Consider the following 17,562-nt stretch of genomic DNA (forward strand, 5'->3'; position numbering starts at 1 on the left):
ACGTGTTACAAAGCATGTTCAATGTAGCTTCCAGCATTTTCCGAAAGCAAGTTAAATCATGTTACTGCATTCTCAACAGCAGCTCTTAGCATATCAGGTTTGGTTTTGGTTTAGATTACGGCAAAGCACTCGAGGGCTATCTGCCTTAAGGGAGGAATGCCTTCGTGGAGGACTTTTTAAGGGAAACTAGCTCGTATACACGTTACACATAGCATATCAGGAGGAATGTTATCAGTGTATCACATTTTTCATTTCTGCCAAATTGTTTAGATTATCACCATAAACAGTGCTTTTGAGATAACCTCATAGACAAAAGTCACAGAGGTTGAGGTCTGGTGGGAAGAGGGGAAGTGTTGGCCTATAAGACCTTCATTCGTGAAATGTTGCCTAAGTAACTATGCGACACTCTTGAGGTGGTGCCCAGCCCTGCATAAAAATCATAGTATCTAAAATGCCACGTTACTGCAGTTCGTGTATCACGAAACATTTTAATATTGGCTCTAAGTGAGCTGCAATCGCAGTGGTCCAGCTGTCGACTGCTCTTCAGAAAAAAATGGTTCAGTTATAAAACTAGCTGTCATTCAACAGTAAACGGTGTGAAATGACTGTTATGCAATCTAATGCAGTAGGAGAATGCAATGGAACTAGATAGATAACATGAGAGATTTCTTTGGCCCAAATCGATTAAAAGCGTTTTGAATCAGTATCTTCATGTTTTAATGCCGAATTCAGGCTTAAAAAATTACAAATTAGCTATCTGTAAGAAAACGATTTCCAGATTGTACGCACTTGTGAGAGTGATTTGCGATCTCACATTTTCTAATCGCTAATTCGTGGTTTTCACGGACGAAATTCTCACTTACAGGGATGGCGCACTCGACATTTATCGAATTTAACGTCTTTAAATAATAATTTGCCTACTTCAAAGTTTCTTAAGGGTATACAACATATTAAACCCGTTTAACAAAAGGTTAAGTTAGATTCCGACCCATATTTCGTTTAACAATATTGCATACAGCACCATTTCCCCCCCTGGTGGTGAGGTTTTGAACTTCCTTTTTTTCGCGGAATATAAATTCCCATGACCTCCTTTACACGATTTCCAAGTTTGATAACATTTGATCCAGTAGTTTTCCTTTTATGACCGTTTCAATGTGGAACTTTAATTATAACCACTCTGTATATTATTAAATTTTAATTTGAAGCTATGTGTTATATGTATACCATGCATAAAATTTTCGCTTTTATGGAAAAATAAAAAATCGAAGCAAATATACTTAGTATAATGGACCAAAACTGAAAACATTTCCCCTCCCTCCGAAAATAAAATATTGAAATTTCGAACTTGAATTTACTAGGTTATCGAAATATTTAATTTGACTTATCTTCTAAGCCCTAGTTCCGACAACAATTCCGTCAAAAATTCCGAATTACTTAAGCTAAAGTTAAAGATTTAGTATATATTCACTGTATGTTAATAAAGTAATCAGAGTGTAATAAAAATAGATTATAGAATTTACGCTGATGTAACTTTTTGTCTGACTGCACAACATGTAATGGAAGAGAAGGTTTGTAGAGATCTGTTTTTCACATGCCTCTAAAAGTAGATGTCATATTAATTTTGTCTCTTCAATGTCAAAAAACTTTCCTTTGAGAGGCAACTTTAGTTTTTGAGAAAGAAAAAAAGTCACAAGAAGACAAATTTGAAGAACATGCAGGACGATTGAATATACATACTTATTTTCCGAACACAAGCGGTTCTCCAACTGGTTATTGAATAATGAAAAGATGCATTGTCATGCAATACAAAACATTTGGAATACGTTTTCTGGCTGAATAACGTAAGATTAAAAGTCATCTGCTTAATTCACATCCATTTACAAGTCAACTACTCGGGCAATTGCAGAATCGTTTTGATCCTGAGCTTGTAAGGCAAACCTAATATCACTGGATTTAAATACTTCTTTAATCTTCCGAGAACGTTCCTTCTTTAGCTCATATTCCAAGAATATTAAGTGAATACAATTATTGCCAAAGAAATTGAATATTCATTTGCACTACGGCTTGGTAGTTTACTAACGAGTTAACAAAACTTAAATTCTGCTTTTTGTGTCAAAGAATACAACAATATTTTAAATATTTACAAATAAAATATTAAATTGGAGATTTAATTGGAGCCTCATCAGTTGCCTAGCATTTGAAAAGAAAAGATTGTTAAATACTAATTGTTTGCTGCTCAGTCTAACCCAGGCTGCATGGTTGGTTTTTTTAGTTTTTTAGGTTCTCTTTACAAAGATTCTCTATGAAAGCATCTTAATCAAATAGCTCCCATGTTCTTTCTATGTTCAAATAACCAACTAACCTAGTTTAAGCGCGATTTCCAAGTGAAGTTACTAGTAAAATCCGAATACTCATTAAAAATCATGTAGCTAGCCAATCGGGAGTAACATGAAAGATACGGAACCAATAATTGAAATGTTACGGTACGCTGTTTCTTAACTTAGATGGTCATTCCTTAATTAAATAGCCCACCAACAGCCAAGTGGTAAAGACGCTGAACACTGGTAGTTCGGTTCGAGTTTCGAATCCCGCGAACGGGCTGGCCGCATGGGCGCTTTCGTGGTTTTCCCAATGTGTAACGTGTATACGAGCCAGTTTCCCTTAGAAAGTCCTCCACGAAAGCATCCCTTCCTTTAAGCAGATAGCCCTCGTGTGCTTTGCCATAATTAAATAATCCAATTCAATCCTTAATTAAATATAATTGATTTGTAAATTCTACTAGAACTGACAGTAAGAATTGAAGTGGAAATAAGTAATATGGTGTGCAATCTTGATTAATATAAAATTAAAAATATTTGCATAGAAAAATGTTTGCATTCAGACAGAAAGTTTTTTGAAATATTTGCAATTACTTTATAAGAAGGATTTATTAATAACAGTAATAATTTCTTATTATATTACTGATGATTAGGATTCAGTTCTTGACAATTACATTCTAAAGTAGAATTTTAAGGATATAATGAAAATACGCTACGCACAAAAATACATTTTAGGAAAAAAATGAGTTGATTTTTTATGTTTTAAAACTTCTTAAATTCATTTAGTAAACATCATATCCTCGTTGTTTATTGAATCCAGAATGTTGGTGTCGTTTATATAATTATTCTTACTTGTCCACAGAATCTGCTGACTTATCCAGCCATTAAGTAGCTGCAGATCATTTCTACATAACCATGGAACTTCCATTAATTCAGTCTCTAGAGGGTTGTATGTTTATATCATAATTTGACTTTTATAAAAAATGATTATTCTAAATATTATGTTTCTATAAAAATATATTGTGCTTTAAAAATATGGATAATAGTATCAGCCGCTCTTTCAGCCACTTCAAAAGCAACAGTTTGTTTAGAAATAAATTATGCAGTTAATGTCATAAAATTCAAATAAATATCAAACGAAAATTCTCAGTTTTAGACAATTCAATTTAAACGAAGTAAAGTAGCAGACGATAAAACGCCGAAGGTAAAAATTTACTCTTACAAAAACTTACTCTTAATTTTTTTAAAAAAAGAAAAGATACGAGAGAAATTAAAAAAAAAAATAGTTAAAAATTTGAATAATATCATCTATAATTTAAAAAAATAGCCTTTCATATAGTATTAATAAATATTTATTACGCATCATTGAGGGAAAAAATGTCATATAATTAATTCTCCATAAAATTTTACTTGAAGTTTAAGGTTTAAAATAGCTGTGGCAATTCAGTGTAACAGAAATCCGTAGACCACATTTGGCGTTATTATCGCTCAAAAAAAAGGTGCCAAATTTCAAAACGCGAAATTATGTAAATTCGTGTATATCTTAGAAAATTTTGAGTAAAAATGTCTAATTTTTTGCAGATATGCTTAAAAATACACCTACTTTAAGATGATGGTAAAAATTTTGTAGGTTATAATTCAAAATTTTTTTCGAAAAATCTATAGAAATTATTTAAAAATAAAAATTTTTAAAATAAAACGCAAAAAATGGGTAAATTTTATTTGGAATGAACCAAAATTTCGAAATGTGAGAGAAAAAATCAAAAAAGTTTAATAAAAAAAGAGATATTAATAAATATTTGCCAAATTCAATTAACATTGAGGAGCTAAAATTTTGAGAGCTAATATTTTAAAAACTAGTCGTACGATTTTTACAAAACTTGGTATTCTGGCATAATTTGAGTCGTAAAATCGAAATATGTAAAAAAATTGGTATGTTATTTCAGAAAAAGTCCGATTTTGTGTCAAAATACCTATGTTAGAATTGTACTATATATAAATCTAATATATATCCTAAGTCGCGCTTTCGAGACATGAAAAATGTAGTTTGAATTTTGTCAATCGCCCCAGTAGAACGGGAGATATAGCACTGTCCCATTTTTTTTTTTTTTTTTTTTTTTTTTGAGCAGTGTACATTGCTCACTTGCGTTAAGTGCGTTGCTTCGTAAACTCCCCATTTTAACACCGTTTTTTTTTTTTTTTTTAAATTACCGTTCACAATGAGCAAAAATAAAATGGTACTGGAGAGTTTTATTTAGACAATTTATCAGATTGTCCTGACAGTTATTTAGAACATGAAGAATGTGCGGCTGAGCGACTAGTCAGACGTGCCTATGCTGTTAAAACCGCTAGCGGTCGGTAAAGTGTTAAAGGTTTTTGGATATCGCAAACCGAAGGTGAAATTTTCCAATTAATGGATTCTGTAAAAAAATGTGGAGAAGTGGTAATAAATGAAGATGATATAAAAGAAGTTTTTCATTGTGATAACAATGCTCTTCAATCATCAATCAATTAATGGATGGCAAAATCTGTAGTATGGTTCTAGATTCAGAAAATACCACTATCGATAGTGAAGAAAGTGTCAGAGAAGTTACTGAAAATGAAACATTTCGATTGACAAGTTAGTCAGGATTCTTGACACAGCAATTACAGGACTTCAACAATGTAACTGAGCAAGAAATTATGTCTGTCTACAGAATTGAAGAGAATGTATTAGCACAAAAGGTGAAGCAACTTAAACAACTACATTGGAAGAAATGTTTAATAAAGTAAACAAATAAATAGTAAGGTTTTTTTTTTTGGTAAATTTTTGATACCCTTTAGATCATATCATCATCATCATCTTCATTATTTCATATTTTTTAAATTTTATAATTTCTACATGCCATTTTACTAGATTTAAACTCGCAGAAGTCCCGATGAGTCTGGATCTCGAACTTTGTACTGTATTTAGATTTTCTGTTTTTAAAATACTTTTATATGCATCTTCCTTTTTTTTTTAAATTTTATTTATTATTATTATTATTATTATTATTATTATTATTATTATTTTTAAGGTTGATTATCGTCAGAAGGCTGCTGCTGCTGGCCGTATACCCACAAACTATTTACGCAGAGAACTAGGGCCTACAGAAAAGGAAATTTTAACTAGCCGAGTAATTGGTACTTTTTTGTTACACCTTTAATTTAAATTTAAAGCACAGTACTGAAACTTAATTCAATTTTTAGTTATAGTTTTAGAATATAATTTCTAAGTTTTGGAACCTTAGATAACTAAGAAATTATGATACTGTTCTGTTATCAAGGCCAGATTCAAAAATGTATGACTGTATGCACATGTATATGTATACATGCATGCATACATTTCTGGATCCGGTCCCTGAGAACAGAACAGTATCGAAGTTATTTGTGAAAAAGAATATCTCCAGTGACAAATGGTATCTCTTATATAAATGCTGAAATTGTCAATAAATGATTTTAAGAGGTGTTTAGAGGTAAGCTATAAAATTAAGTCATGCATTTTATGAAACATCATTTTAATATATTCTGTTGATTAGCTCTCTTTAATGAAGCTTAGCATCAGATATGGTTTACAGAACCATGAATTCAGTCAGGAGAAAATTACAGGAAGATTATGTTACAGACTGAGAGCTTTGATTCCTGGGATGTTTTTGGTAATCTGCAATACTGTATCTGTTGGCTTCAGCTTGGAAGCTAATGAACATTTGGAGTCAACAAGAAGGACCAGCAATTACTTCAAAATTAGCAACAAAAGACGACTGTGAAGGAAATCTTGATACTGTTCGGTTAGAACAGTGGCGCATTTGAAAATGCACCACTTTTTTTTGGCCGCCAATTCTCTCTAAGTATTAAATTATAAAATAATAATAATAGAGTTCAAAAGAATAAAACAAATTAATTCTGTGAAAAGTAATTTTTTTTAAATTTCTTAATCCTGCAAGAAAGTAAACTTTTCTTTTGAATTTTGTAAGTTAAAATATTCTACACATAAATAAAAAAAATATCAAAACAAAACAAAATACAATTTAAATGGTGGCATAAAATTAATATCATTCAATATTGCAGAAAAATTTTGAGTTTTTAAATATAGTCGATGCCATATAAATTCTATTAAATATGATTCTAAATGGTGGTGAACAGTGCCCCGCTGACATTTATTTCTCCATTTAGTATTGCCCCACAATCGCTCCACAGTTTGTGTATGGCATCCAGCTTTGGGGTCTACAGAATTATAGCTGTGATTCACAGTGAAATGTTCATATCCAGCATTTTTTAGTTCTTGCTTATACCCTTTCCGGTAGTCTGAAAATATGCTGCCATCCGCGATGTGTTTTTTTTTTTTTTTTTTTTTTTTTTTTTTTTTTTTTTTTTAAATGGTAGTCATAAATGTTATAGCACAATGATCAGGAACGGCGACCTGAAAACATTCTTTGCTTTCCCAGCATAAGCCCTTGAATACCCATCATTCCGAAAGAATAAGTCCAACACTGTTTTTCTTTCTTGTAAAAAGACTTTTATCTATTTCTGCAATTTTGTTGGCTCTACCGATCTTAATTCTTTTTTGAGATATCAAACTATTTGCACATACCTCCTTCAAGTAGTTATTCCAATCTACTCTTGAATTATGGCTCATTTCTAATTGAAGTTCACAAAATTCAATCTACGTCAATTCTTAATACCACATAGAGATGAAATGAGTGGCATTGAGAAAAGTAAGACATAAGCCTTCAAACCATGTTTTGGTCCTCAATCCTTTTTTTCCACTGGAAGAACATACGTAACAACGCCATATAGGAGCTTTATTTGAGCCAAAAGTTAACTTCATCGGATGATTTTGAGAACAAAATATATTGCAATGGATTATTCCTTTATCCTGAAAGAATCTTATGGCAGCCTCTTCATCATTAGGTAACTGCCAAATTGTAATCCATCCTGCTAAAAAAAATGGTGAAATATGGTAAAAAATAACCAGTGATATTTCAGATTGAAACTGGAAATCTCAAGCCACAATATTTTAAACGTAAATAAAAAATATTCAAAATAATGAGCGATGATATTTCAAACGAAAACTAGAATTCTCTAGCCAAAATATTTGCCGTGGTTGTTGCTGCATTTTTAACCGATGCCAATCTAACGGAATTGTAGCGAAATATTTTACAAGGAAGAGGAAGGAAAAAAGATGATCCCATTCTTTGGCCTGATAAGTTTTTGCAAAAGGAGGCAAGATACAAATTTTTAACTATGTCATCCTGATAGAGCAACAACAATTTATAGCATATGCATTTTCGCTGACAATCCCACTGTAGAAATGTCTCACTTTAGAAAAATTTTAGAATTTAGACAGCAACAAATCACGTGAAACAAATTTTGAATAAAATAGAGGCCCAGTGAATCTCAGGCAGAGTCGAGTTATCATAAAAAACAAAGAAAATATTACCAGGAAGACCTTTACCTGATGTTTTTATGCAAAGGAACTTTCCATCTGAAAATAACATATCTTCCCTTCCTATTCCTCATTTTCGTCTTACTTTGCAGAGGTTGTAGTTAAGTTCTTGTCTATTTTATATATTTAATGTTATGTTGATCCTTTTTATTATAAAGTTAATAATTCTGATTGATTTTGTGTTATAAACATGTACACTTAGTACTGTTGTAAAGTTTAAGTAATTATCTGGTCCAAGAACAAATTAATCCGTTTTATATAATTTTCTCCAGGGAAAGTTTAAAAAATTTTCAAATGATGAACAGTCTTCAGGACCAAATTAAATTCATAAACTGGAGTTTTACTCTAAGTGCTACTAATTTTTGGTATGCAATGCTAAATCCAGGATCATAATCATCAGGACATTGGCAATTTCCAATTTAAAAAAAAAAAAAAAAATCCAGATTTTACACTATTAGTTTAATAAAATGACGTGGATATGGCAATGTTGGGACATCACTTATTGTTTACGTCAGACAGCAAAATGCTAACAACCCCCCACACACACACACACAGTCACTTAAGGGCTGAAAGTGTGATCACATCAATCAATGTATTGTTACTGGCTACAACAGTGCTACTCCCTAGCCAGCAGTTATATAAGAGTAGTATATAGGAATCTCAGTGAGTTCAAGAAAAATTGCATTTATAAGCACCTGCTTCGTTTTGTTGAGTATTATATTATCTCCTAGACCTAGAGAGATATTTTTTATATTATTATTATTTTAGGGAGACAGCTGGTGTCCAAAGGCCCAGATTTTCATACTTTGTGTGGTATATAAACCTTGTTAAAAGCTACTTTCATTATTTGCATGGTTGCATTTAAAAAAGTTAAAAGTTCATTCAATACTTACACATTTGGAATATATTTTCTAACGTCACATATTGTCCTAACTACATTATTATGTGTTTTCTGTAGTTTTATTTTTCTCATTTGCTCCAATGATTCAAAATTTACTAAGAATATTATTTTTGTCAATGTGACATTTCTTCACATTCACATCTCTTCCAAGGCATTTTATTAATAACATTTTGATTAAGTTTTGTTTTATGTATCAGTATTTAATTACTTGCTATTAGATTTGTTTATCTTGGCAAGTACAGTTAATTGTGGATATGTAATTTTTTACCATCTAAAGCATTCTGACTTTTTTATGAAATTTTTAAAAACAAATTGTGATAGCGTATCATATGTTACGGAATGGCATCTGAATTTGAACTAAGAACAGTTCCTAATTTGTAACATAATAAAAATAAAGCTGCAAAAGTTTTCAAGAATCAGATTTGGACTCTGTATTTATGAGACACTATTTACGACAGGGTTGCCACGCTACCTGGAATACCGGAAAAGATCAGGGAATTCGAAAATGGACCAAAAAATCCAGGGAAAAGTCAGGAAATTTAAATATTTTAGACAAAATCTGGAAATGTCGGGGAATTTCATATGGCTATTCCCCCCACCCCCACCCTAAAAGCAAGTTTTGCGCCGACGTTGGAAGCGATCACTTTCTTGGCGAATTATGTATCGCATGAACATCATTCGGCCAGCTGGCATAGAGCCAATTTCCACAGCTCCAATCAGATTGTCTTGAGAGAAAGGCAAAGCAAGTTTCCAGCAACTTTTGGTTTCCAGTAACCTCGAGTATCGAGAGACTTCCATGCACATATGCAGTGCATGTTGAACTAAGGAAAATACATATTCTCGTATAAAATAAAATTGGTTTAATCCTAGTATATGGTATCATGGAGTTTAGAATAGCCTCCACGTACCATATACACAGGATTTGGAGATATTATGATGAGCAGTAAACATTTTGGAGCATGTATGATTTTGGGATACATATGATGAGCATTTTGGCATTGCCGACAATTTTCAAAATCGTGCCAAGGCTATAGCGTATACTAGGATTTTACCACAAAATCTTTTTAACCCCCCTTTTTTTTTAATAATTGCTTTATTTGTCATTCTGAAGTAAAATAAAAAAATAGTAATCAGTCACCTAAGCCAACCATTTAATGTTCGCCATATTCACCAAAATATCATTGATTATTCTAATTCAATTTTTAAATAATTATTGTAATGTTATTTGTGCCGTTTAATGTTGTAAATGATTAAGCCTGAGCAAAATGATTAAGCCTAAAAGGAAAGGAGGGATTGTTAAGAGCTTATGACGTTTTGTAAATGCGAATCTATAAATAAGATATCTTTTTGAAACAGTTTATATTGATCAATACTTTTCATGATAATATGCCTAGAAATGGGTACTTTTTTTAAACAATTTATATTCATCAAATCATCAAAACTTTTCATAATAATACGTGTAGAAATGGATACTTACGTAAATGGATATTTACGTACAACCACCTTGGTGCAGTTTGGCTATTTTTACAAATAAAAAGATAAAAGCTACTTATTGAGTGCAAGCTGGTAGTTCTCTCTCTCTCTCTTTTTTTTAAGAAGGATTTCCAAACTATCAATGTTTATTGTAAGTCAGTAAACATTGTCAACATATGAAAAGAAAATATATTTTAGCAATTTAAAAATACAAATTTAAATTATTAGATAAAAATTATGTGATAGATTAAAAAAATAAAGCACAAACATTCTTCTTCAGATATTTTTGAAATTTTTTTGCATTATTCTTCTGAAGTACATAGAAATTTGTTATTGCAGAGAAAAAAATTAGAGAATTGTAGCGACTCCAATTCATGCAATTCTCAGCAACAACATATATCTAGGAAATGCATTTCCTCGTTGTTCCCTTTAGGAAATTTTCACAAAATTTTGTATTCCTGCATAAAATTTACTGCGGTTTCTTTTATTGTAAGCAAATTCCACAAGCAAGTGCCCTTTAGCGAAAACTGGTGATTTTTGGCAATTGGCCTGCAAGGCACAATCAGCCTTGCTGGCCAATCGCCACTACACAAACCCAAAATAACAACTCAAAGAATTGTGCAAACTTGATCTCCATGTACACATCGATCTATTTTCACTTAAAAAATAATCAGAGAATTGCACAAACTCGGCATTGCATACTGACTTGATTTTGTCCATGTACAAATTGATCTATTTTCACTTAAAAATCGAAAGAGCACCCAATGCCAAACAAAAAATATATAATGTCAATAAACTGCATTTTAAATCAAACAATGAAATAATATAAAAAATGAAATGTGTCTACACACTACACAAAAAAAATATCCTCTTACCCTATTTAGAAATTTCTGTGTATTCAGCCTGTGGCACACAAAATTCCTTAATAGCATCCAAAACCTTTCCTCGAACCATGTTCCCTTTCTAATGGAATGCTTTATATGGTGAGCATTTGAACCTTTCTTGTGATAGACCCATTCAAAGCCATCTGAACGATATTTACGTTCGACCATATGCATTTCCTTCGTACAAACTCAACACTTATAATTCCTTTGAATTATATTCAACAAAGTTTCTATTCTTCTAACCTCAACCACTTAAAAAAAAAAAAAAAAAACAGCACTTTCTGCTCTCTTGTCCTATACCACCAAACACCCAGTTTACCACTGGCAGCCATTTTACATTGCAAAGCTCACAATTGTATGTTTTTTGTGCCGTTTACTTCCTAATTGCCACCTAATGCAGAAAGAAGCCCATACAAATTTTTCCCCACCAGTCAAATTCACCACAATCACACAACCAATGACATCATAATAGGGTTTCCATAACATTCAACTACTCAGGTTACCATAAATGAAACAATTAGGTGATAATCCATGAGGCAGCATAATATAGGCTAACCAGACTAAGTTTAAAGGCAAAATATATGATTTGTTTATAAAACCCATTGAACTTGAAATACAATAAAAATGTCAACATTGTTTGACTGAAACAATTGTTATGTGCATGGTTGCTGAAAGAATGGTTATGCACGTTATTGCCAGAGTTTGGCACATTCTGAAAATTTGGCATTTACTAAGGTGGTTGTGTTAATATGTAAGTACCTAGTTTGTCACTTAATGTATTAACATTAGAAATCTTTTCCTTAACTGATATTTTTTATTAGTGAAGTAAAAATGCAAATACTTGACTTTGGCTCTTCAATTTTTGTATACAGACCCTGAATATGATGTCCACCATTAAAACTAAATATTTCAATCAATTTTTGTCTCATGATAGTCACACATTTTGTATTGAACATTTTCCTAAATATTAATGGAAGGTACTGAAAGAGCCTATGAAAAGTTAGATTTTTTCAATTTCACAAAGCTGATTTTTTATTATTTAAAAATGCCAAAACAGGAATATCTGTGTCATCCTATGACATTTTTGCAATTGAAAGTGTAAATCGATGATCAACAAAAAATGAAATGCTTTTCGAAAAAAAAAGTTTGTTTATTGTAGAATGATAGAAAAATTACTACCATAGATCTTTAGAATAAAACAAAACTTCTAGGGGAAATACAAAAGCATGAGAAAATGTTTGGAATAACAGATAAATATCAGCAGTGATAGCAGATTATGTCACAATATGTTGGCATTGTTATTATCCATAATAGTATGTAAATTATTTATGCAAAATCAATTAGTATATATAAACATTGTTAAATCACCAATTTTAAAAAATGGCTAAATTTACATGTACATCTTTGGTTTCCCATTAATTTCTCACCAAATACAAAAGTACAAATATCATTGTCTTTCTGTTTTGAAGTGTGTTATTGTTTGGAATGCTAATTTCATTTATATAATAAGCTTATCCTCTAAATTAAACAGTTTTAAAAATACAGGCAAATTGTGAACAGTACTTTCCTGTTGTTTATAATGTGGGTTATTCCTCTTCCGTGTGTTTTTCTCCCTAAATGCTGTCGGATTAATCCTGATTTAGGTATAACCATGGATATCATTCCATGTATTGCCCCAGTTAATCGCGACTACATATTACCAACTTTTGCAAAGATTAAAATAGTAAGTCTGTTATTAAGTTTTATGCTTTCATATTATCGGTAGGCTTAGATATTTGTTTAAAGAATTAAATATTTCTTTTGTTATTTAGGGATTTCAGATAAGCTATAATTGATATTTTTTTAATCCAGATAGATCTGTGAGACCATTATTTCCTAAAGGGTTTGCTTGTGAGACGCAGGTAGATTTCATTTTCATATCTTCTTGGTAATTATATTTAATAATATTTAAAATTATATTTTATTCTAATTTATTTATTTATTTTACAGCTCTCATGCAATCTGTTGGCTGTAGATGGCATTAATGATCCTGATATTGTTAGTATAAATGCAGGTACATAATGAATATACACTAGTGTGCAAAATTTAACAAATTCTCTTTTCTACATATAGCCATGAAATTGTTGAAAAGGTCTTTTTGCGATCAGTACGATGGAAAGATGATGCAGATGCAAATATCAGATCAGCACAGTGACATCAGAGGGTACATCAGAGCTTGCAAAGAGCGAGGAGTCAGCACACTCAGTGCAAGGCAACTTAAAAAGAAAAAAGCAAATCACATTTCCAGGCATTTGTCTGCAAGGGAAAGTGAGAATTTGCATGCAATATAGTTACAAGAAAACCTCAGGATGCCCTTATATGTGGTAGAATGATTGACAAGCTTGAGGAGGAGCATAGTTTTATGCTTGCCATCCAAGAGTTTAAAATTTGTAAAAGTATTGTTTCATAAGCTTAAAAAGCCTTTCAAACAACACGTACAGCTGTAAGAAAGGTTGGTGGTGATCAGCCAATGAAAACAATGATGACTCATTATCAATATGTTGCCTTGCAGTGGAAAAGAAATTGAAACCAGACAGCAGGCAACATTGTTCAGCAGTTGCATGCAGTAATTTTATAACAGGTCTTTCAGGTGAAAGGCAATAAACCAGGTAGTGGGCAACATTGCTAAGCAATTGGATGACAAGTGTCCTGGTTTACTTTGGCCAGACAAATTCATAAAGGTGGCATATTCATTCGCCATCCTGAATGTCACATATCATTGACAGCAGCCCATCAGTAGCACCATTTGCAGTGATGTAGAGAATTCAAAGCTTCTACACTGCGAATGAAGTCATTACTGATGAGTCTCTTTACTGATGAGAATTGTTTCATTCTGACAAACAGCTCTCAGCACCGGTCAATATGGAGAAAGGTAGGGACATGCTTTCGTCCCACTTACATCAAGGAAAGATACCATCGGGGTGGTCTTGGCATGCTTGTATGGGAAGGCATTATGAACGGACAGACAGAGCTCTACATCTTCGACAGAGGTTCACTCCAGAGATTCTTACTGTGATGATTTTATCTTTTCCCTTTGTATGTTTTTTCCTTAGGTACCAAACAGGCGACACAAACTCAAAAACTCTAGAGAAAACCGCCAGTTGTGTAAAAGAAAGTAAACCTGTATGGCAACCTTACGGGCTGAAGCAAAGAGATGAGTTTTTCTCCAGCAGTCTAGTCTTGTTATGTTAAAAAGAGATTGCTGGTGATCGTATAGTGGTTCAACAGTCTCCTGTGTTTGTGTTACACTTCAGTTTGTGCCTTCACCAGGATATGTAAACCTCGGTACCTGTGTCTGTGTTGGGTCCCTGCTCTGTCTTTCTTAAGCTATTATAATGTATCCCACTGTGTTACATTTCCTTATTAAATTTCATTATTAATTGTATATGTCTATCTCAATTACACGATTGCTGTTTTTCTAAGTAATGTTATCAATATTTTGTAGGCACGCATTACTGACTTGTACCTCAGGTGCATTGGTCTTGATTTTGTTTTTATAGATGACACTGCACACCTATACAAGCCTCATGCTATTGAGGAGCTCCTGGAAAGTGTCAGCAGAATGGACTGGCCAGCATGCTCGCTTGATTTAAATCCCATTGAACATGCATAGGATACTTTAGGGAGATGCATAGTGGTATGATCTTACCCTCTGGAGAACACTAGACTACTGAAATAGATGCATTTTGAAAAATGGGAACTCTTATCCCAATAGCTGTTAGATAATCTGGTGTTGAGTATTGGCGGATAATGTCACACAACCATTGCAGTTAGAGGAGGTCATATCCCTTTGGTTTTCATCTTGGCCAGACAGTTTTTTTGTAAAAGTCTTCTGTTTGTTCTGTATTGTATGCATCCTGTTGAGTTTTTTGCTATTATACATTCCTTATCTTTTAAATATTACATTATGCCTCTATAGTATAAAATTCATATCTCTCAGTTGAATTATAGCCAAAATCAGAAATGTTGGTTAAATTTAGCACATTAGTGTATATTTTCTAATATTCTAATCTTAGTTTCTTAATCTTATGTTATATAAAAATCAGTAGAAATCTGTTAGCACGTTAATTTATATATAGTTAGAAATATCTTTTGACTCATGAAATGTTTTCACATGATCATAGAATCATCATAATAATGGATTTTGTTACTCCTTTTAACCTTTTATTCTTATAAAATACCCAAAAAAGTTCATGCTGCTGGAATGAAAAGTGAAATTCTAATAGCAGATGTCAGTAATCTTGTTTGGATGATGTCAGATGTTGACATTCTTGTCAGCTGTGAGACAATGCATAATTGTGAAGCATGTCAGTGGTACCCAAAGCAGTTCTGTAGGAGCTACAGTCCTGAAGTTAACATGCCCATCTCAATGGATGTTTTAAGGCCATCCCAAGTTAATATTGGGCAGCAGTGCTGCAAAAGCTGCTAAAAAAATGTGCTCTGTGTTTGAAGATTCATCAGTGAGTGAGGGCACAGCATGAAATTCAGTTGATTTGCATCAACAGGTGAGAGCCTCCAGGACAAGCTTTGAACTGGATGTCTGTCAACTAGCGATGAAGCCCTGCTGAAGGAAAGCATCAAGCATAATCTGCATCAAACATGCAAGAAACTTTCACAATAGTTTGGAGTGTCAGAGGAAACCATTCGATTGCATTTGCACAAACTTGGAAAGACATGAAAGCTCAGTAAGTAGATTCCTTACTTTCTGATTGGAAAAAAAAAAAAATCCTGTAGCTAAAACCATTTGCTATTCATTGCTGCCATTCCACAAAAACGGCCGATTGCTAGATCAGATATTTACATGTGACAAGAAATGGGTGTAACCGCAAAATTAAACATCATTGGTCATCCCCCTGGTTCTGTGGCACTTGCCCACAAACAAAACATTTGTCATCAGAAGGTACTGCTTTGTTTTTGATGGGCCATTGCTGGTACTGTGAACTTGGAATTGCTAGGGACAGGCAAAGCCATCAGTTGAGGTATACTCATCCTAATTTAAAGGCTTTCAGCTGCATTGTGTCAAAAGCAGCCAGCATTAGTAAACAGAAAAGGAGTGATCATTCTTCAAGGCAATGCCAGATCTCATATGGCGAATGTGACTAAGAAGGTGATCAACACACTGGATTGGAAAGTCTTACCTCTTAACCACCTCTCATCTTCTTCCTTACTACCCAGACACTGCTCTATCTGACTGTCACTTTTTTTTTTTTTTTTTTTTTTTGTTTGCTTGTTTATGGAGAACTATTTGCATGAGCAATAGTTCTGAAATAGAGATGATGTCACGCAGGCTGTAGGACTGTTATGGTTCTAGGGGCAAGAAATTTTACAAAAGCAGCATGTATCAGCTTGTAACTCGTTGGGAGCCTGCAATTGAAGCTGAAAGAAATTATTTCGCTGAATAAAATGCATTTGCATGAAATTACTAGGTCATTATTTTTTTACTGAATGCTATAGTATGAACATTTTTGGATGCTTAATAAAATTTTGTCATTTACTGTTCTGGAAATGAATAGCCGATAATAATTTTACAATAGTTTAAATCAAAATCTCAGCAATGTGTTGCTGTAAATTTTTGAAAAAAAATTCTTTGTTTATTGCTTCTTTTAACATGTTGCATTTCTTATATTTTTTAATTTAATTAATAGCTTCAGCAGCTCTGGCAGTTTCTGATATTCCTTGGAATGGGCCCATTGGAGCTGTGCGTGTAGGTTTTATCGATGGAAATGTTATCATGAATCCTACTAGAAAAGAAATTATTAATAGTTCTTTAAACCTTGTTGTTGCAGCAACAGAGCATAATAATGTTGGTAAGTTATTTAAACCATGTTTTTCTGAAAATTATTTCACGAATTATCCGAGTAGTTTTTATGAAAAAATTTGAAGACAATCTTATATTATTATTTTTTTCAGGAAACAGGATGTTTATGCAGGAACATTTAATATTATATTTTATTTAAGTATTTTTAATGTGTATAAGGAGGAAAAAATATATGTATGTATATATTTTGAATACATATAAACTACCCATGCACTACAAACAATAACATGGAGCTTGCAAAAGTAAATTAAAACAGAGAACAGCACTCTAGTCTTCACAAAACAGATAAGTTCACTGGCCAGTTCACACATAGCTTTTGTAAATTGTTCTTCAGGCTTTAACCCTTAGCCTATCGAGTTATTTTCTACAAATACCTTTAAAACTGTTGCTAATTTTTTAACGAACTGTGCTTAAAATGGCCCAAAAATAGCCCTAAACATTAGTAAATGGGAGCTATCAATAAAGTTGCAAATGAATAGTTTCTCCTTGATGACCATATCAAGTACAGCTATTTCTTATAAGACTTATTTCAAATAAATTGGTATTAAAATTTAGCCAGTTTTATTTTTAATAATTATGTATTTTTTATCTAAGTTACCTATATCCATTTAAGTCATCGATTATTGCCTGAATTTCAATGTAGATTGATTAAACAGGGCTCGTAC

The 17,562-nt window shown here is 32.5% G+C and overlaps 1 protein-coding gene across 3 annotated transcripts in view; it reads left to right on the forward strand.

Moving 5' to 3' along the window:
• PNPase (polyribonucleotide nucleotidyltransferase 1) overlaps positions 1 to 17,562 on the forward strand; it is a 136,641-nt gene that overhangs the window by 20,099 nt on the left and 98,980 nt on the right. For all 3 annotated transcript variants that reach the window (XM_085825425.1, XM_085825426.1, XM_085825427.1), the window contains exons 3-6: positions 5,375 to 5,480; positions 12,892 to 12,941; positions 13,030 to 13,093; positions 16,725 to 16,886. In XM_085825425.1, coding sequence (XP_085681551.1) covers positions 5,375 to 5,480; positions 12,892 to 12,941; positions 13,030 to 13,093; positions 16,725 to 16,886 — 382 coding nt within the window. The remainder of the gene's footprint in view (positions 1 to 5,374; positions 5,481 to 12,891; positions 12,942 to 13,029; positions 13,094 to 16,724; positions 16,887 to 17,562) is intronic.

The sequence above is a fragment of the Stegodyphus dumicola genome, chromosome 10 (assembly GCF_044657685.1).
Source record: "Stegodyphus dumicola isolate Sdum_Otavi_A_Nest chromosome 10, ASM4465768v1".
In the NCBI taxonomy this organism is placed as follows: Eukaryota; Metazoa; Arthropoda; class Arachnida; order Araneae; family Eresidae; genus Stegodyphus; species Stegodyphus dumicola.